Source organism: Haliotis rufescens, unplaced genomic scaffold (assembly GCF_023055435.1).
Source record: "Haliotis rufescens isolate VD_foot unplaced genomic scaffold, xgHalRufe1.0.p SCAF_41, whole genome shotgun sequence".
In the NCBI taxonomy this organism is placed as follows: Eukaryota; Metazoa; Mollusca; class Gastropoda; order Lepetellida; family Haliotidae; genus Haliotis; species Haliotis rufescens.
In genome coordinates, this window is record NW_025964124.1 from 2,013,589 (window position 1) to 2,034,067 (window position 20,479).

The following is a 20,479-nucleotide window of genomic DNA, read 5'->3' on the forward strand; positions in this document are numbered from 1 at the left end:
ATCACTTCGGGCTTTCCTCCCACATTAAACTGACACGCCGTGATATAACTGGAATACTGTTAATAGCGGCGTTAAACCCAACTCACTCACTCACTCACTACAATTAAGAGCGACGTTTCGGTGTAGGTTATCAAGCAAGTGATTGGGAGAGTGGATGTACTTATTCTCAAGGTTGTTGAGTCGATTGATGGTTGAGATGCCACGTTCTCATGGAGACGAGGAAAAACCTCTTTGATAGGCATTTAGAAGTTCTAAGTTCTAAGTAAGGATAAGAATTTATGTATGAACAACTTCTTTATTACAATTAAGAGCGACGTTTCGGTGAAGGTTCTAACACCGTTATCGTGCAAGAGAATGCAGTATATCACGTCGGCAGTCTGTAAATTGTTTAGCAGTACAATCCATATACCATGTCAGTCTGTAAATAATTGCGTAATATACTCTTTATAATGGTTCAGCAGTTGAATCTATATACCTTTTCAAGCTGTAAATATCTGATCAATAGAGTCTATATTAATGTCAGAGTGTAACCGATTTAGCAGTAGAATCTATATACCATGTCAGACTGTACATGATTGTGTCTGGGACTGACAAACCAGATATATCTATAAACCATGACAGGCTGGAAACGAATTGATCTGTTGTTTTATATATATCCAGGTAAAGAAATCATTTGACCACTACCGCCATCATGGTTATATTCCCATAAAAATTAACTTCAAAAAATCCTTTATTCTTTTTAAAGGCTCAATTAATGTAAAGGAAAACAAGCAATGCTAACAAACCGAATACAGCACAGAGTCTTGAGTTGCACATAGGAAATCAGTTTGACTTCAAAATTACTCAGGTTTAAGAGATTACCGAACCTCAAACTCACGAATGTTGCGAGAACATATTACAATAGTAGCTGTGATCAGTGACCATCTGATTCCTGTGAAAGTGGTGACAATATTACTGCAGCACGGCAACACAGCAAATAATTGATAATTTAGCCAGTATATGTTTTATCCCTCCGGCCATTGGACAATTTCGCCGCATCGCTGCATCGCTGCATCGCCGTATCCACCTTGTGATGCCGGCTATGTCATCATCGCGTGTTAATAAATCAGTAACAATTAGTGCTGACAACATCTGTTCTCAAAAAGGTAAGAGTACCCTGTCCCATGCGGCATCCGTCACAAGCACCTGCAAAGCCAAGCTAGTCCTAATATCAGTGGAGAGCCTGTTTGGAGTGGGATGTGTCCTTGTATCAATGTGGAGCCAGTTAGGGTGGGTTACCCTGTTGTATCAGTTGAGAAGGGTCCTTCCTTCAACATCATAAGGACAATACGTTTAAGACCTGAGAGACCCTGAGAGCATTTACATTGTTAAACGAATTAACTAACAGGCAAGTCATCAGCTACGATATGCTTTCAGCAGTATTCCAGCTACATGGCAGTGGCTGCTACATGAACCAGGTTCGATGGCAATATTGGCTTATATTAACATTGACCGTTTTGTCTTGTTGTGTAGGTATATTTACAACTTAGTGGCGAGACAGCCAGGCAGTATGCTTGTCACCCGCGTGTTCAGGATGAGTAACGCGGGCAACACCTGGAAACACACCATACCACGCTTCACGGCGGCGTTATTCTCGGTGACAGTGGACACGCATGTCGTCCGTATATAAAGATATCTTCCCCGAGCGATTTAACTCTTCCCATTAAAGAACAGATCAACCATAGAAAGAGTATTTAGGTGGTTCAAACAAAGTTTCCATGTTCTGCACGGTGAAATCAGGATTAGCCCTGAGAGTCTGCACCATCATTGGTTAGCTTACTACGATAATAATGTACTGAACCGCAAATGAACCGTCACCCCGAGTAACATTGCATGAAAAGTTGTCATTTAAATATCTGGGTAATTGTTGTCAAAGTTTCTAAAATTTAACATTACCTTACCCGGAAAAATGAATGTTGATGATCATAAAACAAAGCAGATGACAACAAAACCGATCGCCCAAACGCATCACGGCAACCGCCTTGGTAATCCGATGCACGTGAGTTTCGTGCAAATTGAAATGCATATGCGTTCCCCCATTTCTTGCCCTATAAAAATCCACCCAGATCAGATAAGATTCATTCGTTATTGAATTGCTACCACATGCCAAGATTTACATGAAATCAGCGACACCAAGCCCCTGAACGCTTGCAAGCTGGACAAACCGCCCGACAAGTAGACCAATGCATTTCAAGTCCACGTAAGGACCATATACAGGCTCCAGCAACGGTAAACTGCTCGACAGGCCATGGGGACACACCAGCCACACATTAGTGCGGACACCGTGCGTCGATGATTGACGAGCAGACAACTCCATTGTCACAGGCCACACCGAGGACCCATTCTGACACCACGTCATCTCCGTGACCGTCTTCAGTGGGCAACACAGCACCAGCATTGGCGCCACCAACAGTGCAGAGGAGTCCTCTTCTCAGACGAGAGCCGTTACGGTATCTCAGCAGCAGATGGCAGTGAGAGAGAGAGCGTCTGGCGACGCCATGGGGAACATTATTTGGATACTTGTGTTGTTGAGAGAGACTCGTGGGGTGGTCCGAGCATCATAGTGTGGGGTGGAATTGGTCTTGCACAGAAGGTCGGCCCTGTGGTCTTCCATAGAGGCAATGGTGTCACAGCAGCTCGGTACATTGAACAAGTCTAGATACCACACGCCATACCTCATTTGGCACGTTGCCACAACCATGAGTTTCAGCATGATAACGCCCGTGCCCCCACTGCGAGAGCAACAAGAGACTTCCTCCAGCAGAATGGTATCAAAACCATGCAGTGGCCTTCTCTCAGTCCCGATTTAAATCCCATTGGGGCGAAATTCAAAGACGTCTGAATGACGTCCGACCAAGGCCGACAACTGCAGCTGAACTGCGTCAGGCGTTCGTCAGAATGTGGGCTCAAGTACCCATGGCCTTCACAAACCGCCTCATCCATTCCATCTATCGACGTTGCACGGCAGTCATCAATGCACATAGCGGACACACGAGATACTGACTTGTGATGCAATTTTCTCAGAGACTAGCGTTGTGTTTCACTTTAAGAACATTTGGCACTTTAAGTTCAACCTTGATCATCAGTTTTGCCAAGTTTCATCTTTTTAATATGTCTCAAAGTATGTTTACAGTGTTTGGACAAATAAGGTTCCTCATATATCTATGCATGGAGACGTTTCTTTTGCGGTTCAGTATATAAAGATGACATCAATTTGAAACTGACCCATGTATAAGATCCGAAAAGTGTACCATAAAGAAAGTAACGAAGTAAAATGAATGACAATGTTTTAGGTTTGCAAGTACCCCCAAGCCGCATTTATAGCTTGAATAGGGCCAACAATGGCGGGAAACACACCCATTGTTACAGGAGAATCGAATTATAACGATACTGTAAATAATATATACAGATGCATACGCAAAGAACACCCGGCAAGGTAACATTTCAAATATGGTGCATCATGCTATCCAGCTACAATCGGAGCTGCTTGTTCATCAGTTCAAAGTAAGTACTTTGCTGAATAACTTTGTTTTTTTGTTCAGGCAAAACCTCATGCTGCAGTCGGGTGATGTCATCGTGTTTGATCCTTTTCTTGGTGACACGATTCGATTTTGAAACAGTCGGGAACAAAGGCTTGAACAAAAACAGTTTTTGTAACTACCTCTAAAGCCTGAAGGCATGTACTGGATTCCAAAGCTCTCTAAAAATCCGTACAAAGACAGATATATTGCTGGGTCAAGCAAATGTACCACCAAATCCCTGTCTCAAAGATTAACCCATAGTCCTTAATACAAGCAAGGAAGGACATGTGGAATTAATACATGTGAATTCTGAAAAACTCAAAGAATTTCCTTTACTTTCAACAATCTCAAAAATGAAACAAGATCAATTCTGTGAAAGATTGGATATTTTAACTTTGCCTCAGTAGAGCTTTTAAAACGTTTTATGGCTGACATCTGGAGGCAATTTCCAAATTTGACATCAGTGACAAAAATGATGTCCGATGCAATTCCTATTTTTATCTTCTACTGTATGTTCCCTTGTTGGTTTTTTCATGTTAACCATTGGTTTGCCTTTGTATGTGTTTGTGACGGGTGCAACCGTTGGGGCAGGATATGCACACTTATTCGTAAACACCTTGTATCATTACGTTTTGATAGTGGTTCATAAACACATGCTCATGATATCGATTCTGCTTTTGGCAGATATTTTTTTTATGAATTTAGAAAGAGTTGTGACACTTTAACTCCCATAGGTATCCCGTTCGCAATGGACACGTTGATGTGACGCAAGTCAGGTCGCCGTCGTCTCACACTCATAAAAGTACAGCCTGCCTTCTAGAAACTGCTACCTCATAGAACAGCTCGACCAATCAAGTTAGTCCCGGAAGCGGACCGACGACTGAAAACAATTACTAAGAGAGATAACTCTAAACTACTAGCTGTCAAGGTCCCTACAAGAGCCTCAATCAAATTGTCTCAAACAATACTACTACCCATAACAAAACTACCGCCACATATCAACATGAAATATGCAAACGCCAATGTAGATAGTAGATAATGTAATAGATAATGACACCCTGTAATCTACAAAACAATGACATTATACACAGAAGTACACATATATATTGATACAATACAAAGCGACCATTCATTTCATATAAACATACGCCTATATTCTGTACATAAACATGAACTTAATAAGCAGTGATATATAAAATCATTATCTTATACAGTATTTACACAATTATAAGAAATCAACGCATTCACTCAAACATTCACACACAGAAAGAAGAAGGATAAGAAGCATTTATAGTGTTTACTTAGCCTTATTTAATTATCAACAATCACCATACCAGAGATAAGCATGTTAATCATACTGAAATAACATTCCACATAACTTAGATAGCATAAGTTATATATATTATACAAATACATACATAGATATAAGCTAGCAATTTTATAGATTACTAACCTTAACAATCGAATTATTTATCTAAAGTATTGTTCAGCTCCAAAATGTTGACTGACTTCTAAAGTGGTGTTTGTGTCTAGCGGAAGATGGATGAAAAGTGAACAGTTTGAACAAGCCAATGAAAACAAGGCTTGGATTAAAACAAAAGAAGAAACAATGACACAAACATGGACTAACCCAACCACCCTCTTCATTATAAGTAAACTAATCTAGAAGCCCACAATAAATATTAAACTAGGAAACTACTTTACTAACAACTTAAAATAATATTACAGACTTATTTCAAATTGATAAAAAAGATATGTACAACAAAACTGTATGTCAACACTTGTGTCTGCCACATCAAGAGGGAAGTGTGTCTCCTTCATTGACCGTGAAGTGATATGAGTGAGTGAGTATGGTTTTACGCTGCTTTTACCCATATCCAGCAATATCACGGACACCCGAAATGGGCTTCACACATTGTACCCATGTCGGAATCGAACCCGTATCATCTGCACGACGAGCGAACGCTTTAACCACCAGGCTACCCGAGCGGCCCTCAAATGATATGAATAGACCCCTGAAAAACATTGATGACACCAGATTTTCGCCAAATGGTAACATAAAGTGTTTGTTTGTTGCCTTACCCTTGCTATACTACGGAGGCATGTAAACCATCGAGCCTAGACCAGACAATCCAGTGATAGAGAATCTGCACAAGGCAAACACTATATCACATCGCCATCGCTTGACGAGGTAGTTCATCTCACCATATTTGTGTTTTAATGAGTGTGGTATTTCCTAGGTTAAGCTGAACAACAGCTAAATATGTTTAGACATATAAATACACTACTAGTCTACAATCTCTGTAGCCTTAAACATTACGGAAGTTGTTAACTGCACAACTCCATGAAAGGGTTACAGTGACCTGACTAACTCCGCCAAGAAATGCACTTCAATGCTGCGGTCATGTCCCACGTGTCAACCTTGGATATATGGTGCATGCATTCATTTCAAGGGGGGCTTGTTCTTTTGCTATCATCTTTGTGATCAGAGAGTATTGTGGTATCTCAATGGTGTCCTGTTGTGAAATTACCCTACATGTTTCTTCAAAAACAGCTCAACCTTGAATGCATTGAATGTAGGTTGCCGAACTGTCTATTCCGTATAGTTATCATCATTGTCAGGTAGGGTGTGTGTGCGTGTTCTTTTATTATCAGGGTATTATAGGATATGAAGAGGTGCATCTGCCTCACTTTGAACCAATGATTTGATGATTACCATACTTTGAATGTTAAGTCACCTTACGTTATGATTAGACGTTATTGTGATATCTCCAAGGAGACTATATCTCCTGCTGTGAGATTGTCTCACATGTTTCTTCCTCAACAACTTTACACAGAATATCTTTCGCTGAAAGTGAGTGAGTGATTTTGGTTTTACGCCGCTTTTAGCAATATTCCAGCAATAGCACGGCGGGGTACACCAGAAATGGACTTCACACATTGTACCCATGTCGGGAATCGAACCCGGGTCTTCGGCGTGACGAGCGAACGCTTTAACCAGTAGGCTACCCGACCGCCCCTTCGCTGCAACTACAAGTTGTGTCCAGTCAAACGGGTATGTGTGTGCCTCTGCCTAACTCGAACCCAGAGCAGGGATATTGTTGTGAAATCAATACATACAAACTCTCACCCCCATATTTAAGCCTGGACAGTGATAAGCCCATATGACAGACAGTCCTTGTTTTCCCCTTGAAATCAATTACTCATACTGTATATAATAGTTATATGGTTATGGTATGAATTCACATACTGTATTCCATATGCCTGCATGTGACTTGCTTGTTAAATACTTGACTCGTTCTCTTAAATTCTCCTCACAGGGACTTCCCAATCTTGATACCCTCAAACACATCTGGCTTGAACATAAATAAAAAGATCTTTTTCATATCTCCTCAGGGTCGCACCAGCCAGCTGACTTGACAATCTCCATCACAGTATGTCAGTATATAGTTTTGTGTGGAACAATCATTCCTATAATGTGTATATGTTACACGGTGAAATATGCGTCTGCCAAACCCTTCACTCTTTGATACGTATTTACATATAGATCCATTAATATTCATAGTTTATCGAAAACGAATGTAAACTTATAACCCCGCAGAAACAGACAGGAAAGTTCAGGACATCACAGCGGTGTTAGAATGAGTGGTGTATTGGGTGTGTCATGATCCACCCACAGACGGGACAGAGGCAAAGTTGAGACCCCAGAGGACGACATACACACGACAACGCCAATACAATATTCAATGACAGTATCAAATACACAAACAATATGATGGCAGTGCTGATATTATGAGTAATGCACAACAGTGGTCAAGCTTCTAAGATAGGCGCTTGAAATTCGGGATGATAGGTGATCTTCACACAACCGCTATTCTTTATGTAATGTACGAAGAAATGTGAGATGAGACGGTGCCAGACCAGTCCAGTGTCACTTGAACCATGACAAAATGTTCCACATTCTATAGTGTTCCATGTTTCTATGCTACATAATAACTTCCTCAGCACTGCTTACATTAAACAGTACTACATTCCTGACAACTAATCATTGTCCAAATACAATGCAATAAACTTCTACAATAACAATAAAATACACTGCCATATAACAATTTCGATCAGTGGAGGCTAATTGTTAAACTGTAGGATTAAATAGTTGTTACAATTTGTTATTACGATGATTTGTAAAAGTGTATTAAGATATTTCTGTTATATTTCTTGAAGGCTGGCGCAGGGACAATTCCCGACAGGGACAAATATCAGGGCATTTATCACAGGACTTGTTTTTCACTGCTGTTACCGATTGTGTTGCCTCCCGTGAATTTAAATCTGAGACGTTGTGTTTGAATATAATTTGTCAATCATTCATTGATCTTGTGTGGTAATTTACTGATTTCACAATTTAGTTCTTGTCTGGGTTAACGATCCCATTTCAATTATAGTAAATTATTTCGAGTGTTTTTGCCTGGCTGATAATCCTTACATAAGATGTTTTGATTTCAGAGTATCGCACACTCAACATGTGGTTTTAGTACATGTCAACCTATTTCTGATGTCATTAACACTTAAGCTTTTTCCCATTTATTTCAAAAGGTGTCGCTTAAAGGGACCTCCTTTAGCATTTGAAAGAACATTGGCTTAATCAACCAGACTTGAAATTGCTGGACTATAATTGAGTGGTATCTTTAGTTATCTGTTTTTGGTTATTATAAACAAACATGGCAGACTTGGTAAGACAGTTTCTCGAAGGCGGGCTGTACCCATACAAGTGCGACAAGAGGGCAATTCCAAGCCTTTTACAACTCATCGACAAGTTACTTGTTACCTCCTACTGGCATGTTTTCATTGGTTGGTTTGTTGGCTGTTTAACGCCGCACTCAGCAATATTCCAGCTATATGACGGCGGTTTGAAAATATTCTGGACAAGACTATCCATTGATTGACATCAGGAGCATCGATCAACGCAACTGGGATTGATGACATGCCTCAACCAAGTCAGCGAGCCTGACCACCCAATCCCTCTAGTCTCCTTTTACAACAAGCATAGTCACCTTTTACGGCAAGCATGGGTTGCTGAAGACCTATCTTACACCGGATCTTCACGGGTATCATTTGCAGTGACAATGTCTCTGTTAAATGTAAATCAATATCCATTTACACTTAAAAGTAAATAGAAACAAATGTGCAAACTACATCTTGCATAATAATGATATTTATGTCTCGATAATTTATGGACAGTAAATGTAGTTACAGGTGGTGGTGACGACCTCCGACGTGTCAGTCAGGTAAAGCCCCTCTCCAGCCCAACTGCAGGTTCCTGGACAACTCGACCCTGACGTCTTTGTAACATGGATCATCAGCTCGGTTCCAGTTCTCCTCTGGATCTTTCGTATGGTCATAGAGTTCAACTCCCTGTAGTTGATCCCACATGGGTGTATAAATAGGCCTGCCTTTGAAGTTGATCCACTCTGTGTATCGATACATCTCTGTCCTCATGCTGTAACCCATGACAATGTCCCCCTCAAGTCCGTTGCCCCCTCTGGGGTATTGGGAGAATGCTGCAGTTTTCCATGCTTCCAGTGTTGGGTTCGTCATAAGTGGCACCATACTTGTACCCTCTGTGCACAGACTGACATTCTGGGAGTCTGGTGGACACTGCTCAAGTTTGGGAAGTCCTGCAGCCTCCACGAGGGTAGGGTAGAGATCAACAAATTCTGTAAGTTTCTCAGTGACAACACCATGATCGGTGACCCCAGGAACACGAATCATCATGGGGGCATGTGTTGCATCCTCAAAGTTTGTCTGCTTCGCCCATTCAGAATGTTCCCCCAACTGCCATCCATGATCCCCCCAGAAGGCTATTATTGTATTATTGGTCAAGCCCAGGTTATCCAGCTGGTCAATGACCCTACCAAGTTCGTAATCTACGTAGCTCACACAGCTGTAATAAGCCTGTCGCATTTCAAGAGTAAGTGTTGTTGGAAATGTAAAGTTAATGTTACCACAATTTTTCAAGTCGTAGGTTTGTAAGTCTTTAAAGTTAGCCATTTTACTGTAGTTATGCCATGCAATAGCAGGCATTCCTACTGGAGCATAGTAATTTGGTGGTAGCTTCAAACTTTCCAGAGGATAGTAGTCCTTAAACCGTGCGGGAAAGTTCCAGGTACTATGGGGTTTACGGAAACCCACAGCCAGAAAGAAAGGACGCTCACCTGACCTAGCTTCTGGGGCCACCTCCTTTTGTGGCCAAAAGCTGATCCTGTAGTGGCTGGGCCTTAGCTCTCTCCTCGGAGACTGCTTCAATAAGAAGATTGTTAGTTATGTACGCATCAGTAGAATGGGTGTAGGGATCAGTCCATGAAACAGGATCGTCACCTCCGGAGGATGCGCCTGGGTGAAATATTTTCCCCATTCCTATGGTTCTGTACCCATTTTGTTTGAAATACTGGGGCAGTGTAGTGAAATTACCTCCATACTGACGAAAGTAAGGTCCGATTAGCCAGATGTGGCTTGTGTCAGGGCGTCTGCTGGTCAGGAGGGCTGTCCTGCTTGGACTGCATACTGCCACTGAGACGTAAGCTCGCTTTAGGAGGAGGGATCTAGCAGCAAGTGCATCAATATTTGGTGTATGCATCTTTGGATGAACTGGAGATGGCGCATCTGGTCCGTCATAGGCACCGAGATTGGGTCTCAAATCATCCGAAACTAAAAACAAAATATTCTTCCTTGCATGGACTATTCCTAGGAATAACAAGTGTGAGACAAATATTTTCATTCTCGAAGAGCTGCTCATTTTTGTTACTTGGACACCAGCTGAAATCTTCACTGAGGGCTCATTGTACTGTTCGGTATATATATGCTACTTTCTTTCAAAATAGAACAGGTGTGTCTGTTTATCATTCTAAAGCAAAGCTTTGCATGTCTGCTTTTATCAGATGTGTTGACTTTAAAGTGGCCACCTGCAGTTTTCCAAATATTTCAGATTGTTTGATATATTTTATTCTCACCATTAACAACCTTGCCCCTTTTGACATTGTTTGGGGTGTTTTCCAGCACTTATTTAGATCAGTTTACTGAGTTTGTAACATGGAGCAAAATATCCACAGTATCTGATGTTGGGGATAGATAGAGCTGACTAAATAGGATCAGGTGATCTCCCTCCGTGACTTGGCTGACCATGGATCTGTTGATTCACCTTCCCTATGCCGTGGAGTACTCGGCTGATCATGCTCCATCAGGAGTCGAAATTGGCGTCTACATTTCAATTTTCTTGAATTCTTTTATTACCATGTTGCAGACCTGTGAAGATCCGCGGTAGAATAGGTCTTCAGCAACATGTGCTTGCGGTAAAAGGTGACTATGCTTGTCGTAAGAGGCGACTATCGGGATCGGGTCGTCATGTTCGCTGACTTTGTTGATGCATGTCATCGATTCCAATTGCGTGGATCGATGCTCATGATGTCAATCACTTGATTGTCTGGTCGAGATTCGATTATTTACAGACCACCGTCATATATAGCTGGAATATTGCTGAGTGCAGCGTTAAACAACAAACAAGACAATCACGTGGATCGATGCTCATGATATTAATCACACGATTGTCTGGTCGAGATTCGATTATTTACAGACTCTCGTAATATAGCTGGATTATTGCTGAGTGTGGCGTTAAACCAACCAACCTTAATTATCAAGGAAGACTTTCTTAATATTCACAGAAAGTATTTCAACAAACAAAACTGAAAACGAAGACTTCTCAAACTATGTGTGATCATTTTGAGTAATATTTGGTACCTATCTTTAAAGCATACTGGAAAACATCAATATATTTCATTAAAACAATACTATGCCACCAATCAAATATGTATAACTATATATCACATATGATTTGGGTTTTTTTAATTTGATTTTGTGAAAGAGTTGTTGCAATCACCACATTTCTTATGTTCAGTGTATCCTGATACTTTGATCTAACAAAAGTGTTAATATCAAATCAGTATACTTTTCAATTGTAAGGTGGCCAAACTATTTATACTCACTTAGATCCAACCCACTCAGCCACCGAGGCTTCCACAAAAATGAAAGTCCGACAAGACTCGGTTGCTGAGTGGGTTGGATCGCTGACTTTGTGTGCTGGCGATTAGGTGCCTCACTCTGGCTAGTGTGGGTTCGAATCCCAGGCGGGACTCAACCCCAAAAAGTACGAGAATCTGTACTTTACTAAGAAAGTGTTTTCCCAAACATCGGTTACATTCACTGAATTGCCATCCGCCACATCAACGCACTACAACATCATCACAGGAAATAAGTTTTGGGATCTGCGAGCAGCAGATTTGCCATGCAGAGTATGCGATATTAACACGGAATTCTTAACAGGACGTAGTAGAAGAAGCATGGCAGCGAGGTGGACAGACCTCACAAAAGAACTTTCTAGAACAGTTTTAGGAGGATATTTACCATTAAAGTAACACAGAATATAACAACAGCTATCTGTTATGCACCGGCTAACATTAATTACCAGAAACAAGACATGAAGAAAATTTGCATCTTGATACCTTCCGGAAACCCACCAGATGCTTTCAGCAACCTTCAAATTTCTTGATATTTTCAAGATAATTTTTTATGTGTTTCACACTTAAGTGAACAAAATGCACCCCTCTAAATTTTGACATTTTTTTTTAAAGGTATCCAGGCCGGATCCAAAATAGGTAGGTATCCGGAAGGTGTTTCCGGAAGGTTTCCGGAAGACGGAAACCTACACTTTTTTTGCTGTGAACAGGAAGTAGTCGAAGAAGCATGGCAGCGAGCTGGACAGACCTCGCAAAAGAACTTTCTAGAACAGTTTTCACCCTGCGAGAAACGTATAAAAGAAATGTTTACAGGACGATAAAGTCAGGCCAGAACATCACTGTCTAGCCATTTGACATCGCAAAGATGGCTATGATATTTGATGTCACATTCAGTACCTTCCCACTCAAGGACAAAGCAAGGAAAAACAAGAATGTGTATCAATCAATCAATCTTTATTGTATGAAAGGCCATTGGCCCATATACACATACAGATAAACAATATCGTTTACAGCTGTACAGCTTATTATATAATTATTGGATAACTAATATGATGCTTGACATGTATTAGAGGTATTGTAATAACAGTGGAAATAACCACAGTGGCAGTAGTAGTATAAAATACAAAAGGAAAAGCTATCAGTCAATTAAAACAAAGTTACGTGAACCTCAATGACAGTTGGATAGACGCAATCATTTTGCTGACACTCCAATAGTTTGAGAATGGGTAGTAAATCGTCCCACAGTTTTCCTTGAAAGGTTCCCCTCCCATAGTTAAACAAGAGCGGTCACCCTCCCATAGTATAGCATAGTATAGTGGATATCAGTTGAAGATTAGTTTGCGGCATTACCTTGATCGGACTTTGTTTTAAGTAGGAGAAAGTCCTAACGGCCTCGAACAAGCTTCACGTGCGAAAATAATAGCGAGATTTCGGACATTCTCCTACACGTAAACCGATACGTTACGGGTCGGCGAATAAAAGAAATTGAACTTCCACCAATGATAATGTTACTTATCCTATCTATCTGCTGTTAATAATTCACAATTTTAAGTCTATTATCTTCAACCCTAGATCGTCACGATATGGCCCATGTGACGATAAATAATAACTCACTCATTCACTCATTCAACCCCAGACGAAAACAACTTTCAAAATGTGCAATATGTAGCGTCACGTTGGTTTTCAATGTCCATTTCTACCTATGTATAGATAAATATGCAGTAGCCTTTGAATATACAAGGTGGCCACTGTATGTGCAAAGGAGGGTGGGATTTTGCATATGCTATTTTCCATGCTAAATATATACATATATATATAAAGTTACTCTTAAATGCAAAAACATCAATACTCTCATGTTACATGCCAATACAAATGTATTTTAGTATGTCAGCTTTTCCCAGTATTCCGGTGTACATACTGTTCTTGTTAAAATTAATCCTTTTAAATCTGTCAGTTTTATTCGTCACTTTATGTAATAATGCCCGGTAGAGAGCACAGTCCATGAGAGAATGAACTTTCATTAACTGCCGTAAAACGTCATTGTCGCTTATTGGTCAACCTAAAGTGGCTAATGTGTTCATAAAAACTAACCTTTTTGTAGTTTTTTTATCCTTTTGTTTTGTATCGACACATATTGGTGTCGCTAAACTATTTTTTATGTATAGCGCTTATTTTGTGCATGATATACGAAAATATAATGTTTGTCCATCTGTTAAAGTTCGTTTTTTTATTTCCATATCCTTATAGCAGAAACTACATTCATTTATTTAATCCCTGATCAACTGGAATTCTTTTCCATTCACACCAAATAAAAAAACCTTGTGATTGCTACACAGCGCATGATATACATATCCATATCCTCAAACCTAAAACAGAAACTATGGTAACGTAGGTCAGCATATTATTCCTGGTACAATCATTAAGATGTTTTTTTATCAAAATGTTCACAAACTCACTGCTGTTATGATACTATATATGTGTAGCCTTTACACGTAAGTGGTGAATCCTTTAGATCCTGTGTTAGCGACCCTCGTTAAAACAGCGCCATCTACTTCTATCACCCTTGGTAGAACTGTGTCGAGACTACGGATAAGTTTGAAGCATGCTCCTGGATCAATCGTTGCCCAGAATGCATAGATGCCATTTATAAGTTCATTTTTTGTTTGTGAATTCACCCGACGTCTAATATTCCATTTCAACGATGCCCAAGCTTTCTCGATTGGGTTGAGATATGGAGATTCTGGAGGTTTTGGCCTGTGATAAATCCCGTTTAAAGATAGCCACTGTGCTCCTACTGGTATGCTTAGGATCGTTGTCCTGCATTAGTCTATGACCATCTGGGTACTTGTCCTGAATGAAAGGCACTAAGAACTCCTTTAGAATATCTTGATAGGCCTCGCTGTCCACAGTGCCTGTGAAGAGACAAATATCTGTTGCATACGTTGTGAAATCCCTGCACAAACATGTACTTGATATGGATGTTTGGGGCGGCTTTTAAATTTTCGTGGACTCCCTTTCTTTTGAAATCATTTGGTTAACGTTGACTCACTGTGCACTCATCCGTGAATATGACATCTTCAAATGTATCATGCGACGTCATGACCTTCTCACAAAAGTGTTTTCGTTTCACTGTTACCGTTGTAACAGATTTACTGTTTTTACTTTTAAGTAGACGTTGTAACTCAGGAGAGGACGTTTCGTCATCTGACGGCACAACGCCGTCTATGTAGCTGATGTCAGAATCCGGCAAGATGCGAAGTCTGCCGCTCCTGGTCCTGTCACTAACACGACCAGTTTCCTTGTATCTTCCTGAGGTCATCTGAAGTGATTTTATTGAGCCTTTCCACATATCCTTTTGTGACAATCTTGCTTGTATCACAGGATATGTGAGATGTTGCTGATGAAGAAGTATAATCTTGTGTCGCAAATAGATCGCAATCCTTGATCCTCGCACAAACCTATCGATATCGATTATATCTGCTGCGCTTCTGTCCTGATGACCATGAGTATTTTTGTGTTCTTAAATGTAAAGACATCTTAACGCTGCTATTCAATTGTCTGCACAGCTGAACCTACCCTACTCCAATATACAAGCGTCTCTTTGAAAGGCATTATGAATACAATTTGCTGGAAGGTGGGTTTCATCCTCTATGTTTCTGATGCTATGTAACGCATGGCGCTTCCTGTTATTTCGTGCACCTGCTTAGGATCGTGAGCAGACAACGTAATTAACTATCGGAGTTGTCTGGCTATACGTTATCATAAACTGTGGGTTTGTTTTTATTCAAGTATATATTCTGAGTATATTGTTCATTGTGAATAACTGTTTTCAGTCTGATTCGCAATCGAATGTCTAGAAAATAACGAATTCATTAAATCACAAATATATCTAGCTCTAAAAGCTGCAGATCCCACGTATCTGAGACACTCGACATGTGTATACATGCATAATAAAGAAGTTGACATCATTAAATTCTCTTCCTCACATGTATGTAGCATCCGTGTATCATCTATTTATTACTTCGTTTTAAGGAAAGTTATTCAATTTTCAGTCTAAGACCCCAATAACAGAAGCATAAGCTTCATTAGCACATCAAACCGAAATGTTTTTTTGTATCCTTAATCTTGAATGCTAAATGAAACAGAGAATGTGATGGCCGCTGTTAACATTCAGCATTTCAGGCATTATACTGACGAACGCTGGTCCTTAGTGTGTATGAATCAGATGAGCCAAGGACCAGAAGCAGGGTGAATCTAGAAAAACACAATCAGTGTGTTCAGGCACCACTGGGAATTGCGTTCTCATACACTACTCCCCATTCTGAAGACTATTGATAACTGATACAAATGAGTTACACACATTAGCGAATATAAACATTTGTCTATGAATTTCTTATTGATTAATATGGAATACGTCATGCATCCTTGCGGAAAAAATACAGCTTTAACAACATATCCATGTAAAGCTTTATACTGTTAATTGACCTACCACCTACACCTCTTGAAATATAACACGAGCAACAGGCTTAGATAGCTCCAGGTTAGATTGAACATACATCCGACATACATGGGAAGTAACGCACGACAGCATTTCTGAAGTGTACATGCAGTGTACCAATATGGCGCCACTTTCTCGGCACTATTACCGACTTTTGCGGCACTATCAAGGCACTATCAAGGCACTTTTGCACCACTTACGAGAAATTTCACGGCATTAGCGCGCAACTTTCGCTGCATTTTAGGTGTTGCATCCTTGCAGAAAAAATACACTTTTTAGGAACATGTCCATGGAAAGCTTTGTAATGTTAATGGACGTAACCATCAACACCTCTCTAAATATGATAAGAGGAACAGGCTTTATATAGCTCCAGGTTCGATTGAACATACATGTTCATGTATTTTCGCATCCAATATAAATGGGGAAGTAACACACGACAGCATTTCTGAAGTGTACTTGTAGTGTACCAATATGTCACTGTACTTTTACCCACTTTTGCAGCACTATCCTGCCGCTATCACGTCACTTTTGCGCCACTAACGCGAAACTCAGGGTCACTTTTGCTAAACTTTTACGGTGCTATCACGAACGCATCGTAAAATAGTTTCACGATAGGGGAAGTGACTTTTGAAATGTAGTGTACCTTGATATCACTCTAAGACAGTGGGCTGTGTAGCGTTTTGAACACTTTGAATATTTGGACACATCAGCCATCCATAATGATTTACAAGTATGCCATTTTTCGTGACTCAAATTCCTGTTATTTGTAGACATTGAGGAATTCCCCTAATGTAGTTCTGTATGTCTCCACTCGATCGACAACATAATCACGTGACATACTGACGCTTATCGGGAAATAAACAAAAGTCAGCTTGGAAGTGTTTATCTAGGTGAGGGCAATGGCTACTGTCAATATTAAACTATGAAACTACTGCAGGGCAAAACAGATTACATTGTGACCCAGAGTTATGACATTTTGTTAAACTGCATCCTTCACTTGCGCCTTTCAAAGCCTGGACATTTGCTCGCCACTTTCCTCAAATGAACCGTCGGTGTAAACTGTAAGTTCTTCTGTGTTCAATATGGCAGCCAGGATTGGGACAAGAAAAGTGCAATCTTTCTGACCTTGTTTCTCATATTGTGTGTTCTTATGATTGTGATAAGAATACAGCTGAACGAGACAGACTCTGGTTGAACATCAGCGCTACAACTATTGTAAGCCTATGTTAAAGTATGGGAGTTACGATCATCTTAGCGCTAAGATCGCTTTGTGCAAGTGGGCCCTGGTCCTATCGAATGTTCTGCCACCCTCTTCTGTCCTTTCATGTGTCCCACTTGTCCTGCTTAACAACAGTGACACTGATATGTATACCAGTACTGTTATCAAAGGGTTGTACCACCCGTGCAAGGACGTAATCGCTACTTGCATAATAAAGCAATCTATGATTGCTGACATTGCCATACTCCTAACATAACTGTTTCCATTATAATGTCCATCCAATCTTTATACATTCTCCCATGTCTCCCTGGTTCTAACTCTCCTATGGAGGAATAAACAATATATATCATCAAGCGTAATCAGTAATCCACGGAATCGGAACATAATCGCAGTCAATCAGCCATGTCACCGAGCGTGAGCACCTGATTTAGTCAGCTCCCAAACATCAGATACTGTGGATATTTACTTATCTGCCTGTAAAGCACCTCCAACAATGTCAACAGGGCACGGTCGTTTATGGAAAAAATAAAAGACAACAATTTTAAATATTTGGAAAACTGCAGGTGGCCATTCTAAATTCCACTCAACTGATAAAAGTAGGCATGCAAAGCTTTGCTTCAGAATGATAGACGAACACACCCTGTTCTTTTTAGACAGAAAGTAGTATATATATGCTGAACAGCACAATGAGCCCTCACTGAAATGTTCAGCTAATGTCCAAGTACGATAAATGAGCAGCTCTTTGAGAAGTATGATCCCGATAGTCGCCTCTTACGACAAGTATAGTCGCCTTTACGCAAGCATGTGTTCCTGAAGACCTATTCTACCGCGGATCTTCACAGGTCTGCAACATGGTAATGAAAGAATTCGAGAAAATTGAAATGTAGACGCCAATTTTGAGCATGATCAACCGAGTAATCCACGGCATAGGGAAGGTGAATCAACAGATACATGGTCAGTCAAGTCACGGCGGGAGATCACCTGATCCTATTTAGTCAGCTCTATCTATCTCCAACATCAGATACTGTGGATATTTTGCTCCATGTTACAAACTCAGTAAACTGATCTAAATAAGTGCTTGAAAACACCCCAAACAATGTCAAAAGGGGCAAGGTTGTTAATGGTGAGAATAAAATATATCAAACAATCTGAAATATTTGGAAAACTGCAGGTGGCCACTTTAAAGTCAACACATCTGATAAAAGCAGACATGCAAAGCTTTGCTTTAGAATGATAAACAGACACACCTGTTCTATTTTGAAAGAAAGTAGCATATATATACCGAACAGTACATTGAGCCCTCAGTGAAGATTTCAGCTCGTGTCCAAGTAACAAAAAAGAGCAGCTCTTCGAGAAGTATGATGAAAATATTTGTCTTACACTTGTTATTCCTAGGAATAGTCGATGCAAAGAAGAATATTTTGTTTTTAGTCTCGGATGATTTGAGACCCAATCTCGGTGCCTATGACGGACCAGATGCGCCATCTCCAGTTCATCCAAAGATGCACACACCAAATATTGATGCGCTTGCTGCTAGATCCCTCCTTCTAAAGCGAGCCTACGTCTCAGTGGCTTTATGCAATCCAAGCAGGACAGCCCTCCTGACCAGCAGACGCCCTGACACAAGCCACATCTGGCTAATCGGACCTTACTTTCGTCAGTATGGAGGTAATTTCACTACACTGCCCCAGTATTTCAAGCAAAATGGGTACAGAACCATAGGAATGGGGAAAATATTTCACCCAGGTCCATCCTCCGGAAGTGACGATCCTGTTTCATGGACTGATCCCTACACCCATGCTACTGATGCGTACATAACTAACAATCTTCTTATTGAAGCGGTCTCCGAGGAGAGAGCTAAGGCCCAGCCACTACAAGATCAGATTTTGGCAGAGTCTGCCATTCAGGCACTAAATGAGGTGGCCCCAGAAGCTAGGTCAGGTGAGCATCCTTTCTTTCTGGCTGTGGGTTTCCGTAAACCCCATATTACCTGGAACTTCCCCGCACGCTTTAAGGACTACTATCCTCTGGAAAGTTTGAAGCTACCACCAAATTACTATGCTCCAGTAGGAATGCCTGCTATTGCATGGCATAATTTCAGTAACCTGGCACTCTACAAAGATATGCAAACCTATCACTTGACAAATGTTGGGAACATTAACTTTACATTTCCAACAACACTTACTCTGGAAATGCGACAAGCTTATTACAGCTGTGTGAGCTATGTAGATTACGAACTTGGTAGGGTCATTGACGAACTGGATAACCTGGGCTTGACCAATAATACAATAATAGCCTTCTGGGGGGATCATGGATGGCAATTGGGAGAACATGCTGAATGGTTGAAGCAGACTAACTTTGAGGATGCAACACATGCCCCGATGATGATTCGTGTTCCGGGGGTTACCGATCATGGTATTGTCACTGAGAAACTAACAGAATTTGTTGATCTCTACCCAACCCTCGTGGAGGCTGCAGGACTTCCCAAACTTGAGCAGTGTCCACCAGACTCCCAGAATGTCAGTCTGTGCACAGAGGGTACAAGTATGGTGCCACTTATGACGAATCCGACACTGGAAGCATGGAAAACTGCAGCATTCTCCCAATACCCCAGAGGAGGCAACGGACTTGATGGGGACATTGTCATGGGTTACAGCATGAGGACAGATATGTATCGATACACAGAGTGGATCAACTTCAAAGGCAGGCCTATTTATAAACCCATGTGGGACCAACTACAGGGAGTTGAACTCTATGATCATACGAAAGATCCAGAGGAGAACTGGAACCGAGCCGATGATCCATCTTACAAAGACGTCAGGGTCGAGTTGTCCAGGAACCTGCAGTTGGGCTGGAGAGGGGCTTTACCTAGCAGACACGTCGGCGGTCGTCAACACCACCTGTAACTACCTTTATTTTTCCATAACTTCTCATGACATAAATTGTCATTATGCAAAGAAGATATGATTAAATATCATTGTTACCCAAGATGTGGTTTGCTCATTTTGTTTCCATTTACTTTTAAGTGTTAATGGATACATTGTCTCTGAAAATGAAGATTGGTTAGAGAAATGTTCAACCAACATTGTCTCAAGTAACATAGATAACTTCTACCTCTTATGGCGTTGTGTGCGCAATC

At 40.7% G+C, this 20,479-nt stretch overlaps 2 protein-coding genes across 2 annotated transcripts; one reads left to right on the plus strand and one right to left on the minus strand.

Moving 5' to 3' along the window:
* Positions 1 to 8,834: 8,834 nt before the first annotated feature.
* Positions 8,835 to 9,518, minus strand: LOC124122656 (iduronate 2-sulfatase-like). Its single transcript, XM_046485764.2, has one exon. The coding sequence runs from the start codon at positions 9,516 to 9,518 to the stop codon at positions 8,835 to 8,837; it is 684 nt and encodes a 227-aa protein (XP_046341720.2).
* Positions 9,519 to 19,064: 9,546 nt separating this feature from the next.
* Positions 19,065 to 20,246, plus strand: LOC124118983 (iduronate 2-sulfatase-like). Its single transcript, XM_046481333.2, has one exon. The coding sequence runs from the start codon at positions 19,065 to 19,067 to the stop codon at positions 20,244 to 20,246; it is 1,182 nt and encodes a 393-aa protein (XP_046337289.2).
* The last annotated feature ends 233 nt before the right edge of the window (positions 20,247 to 20,479 follow it).

Coding starts and splice junctions, on each gene's coding strand:
- LOC124122656 (XM_046485764.2), bottom strand. CDS start 9,518: ATGCGACAGGCTTATTACAGCTGTGTGAGCTACGTAGATTACGAACTT.
- LOC124118983 (XM_046481333.2), top strand. CDS start 19,065: ATGGGGAAAATATTTCACCCAGGTCCATCCTCCGGAAGTGACGATCCT.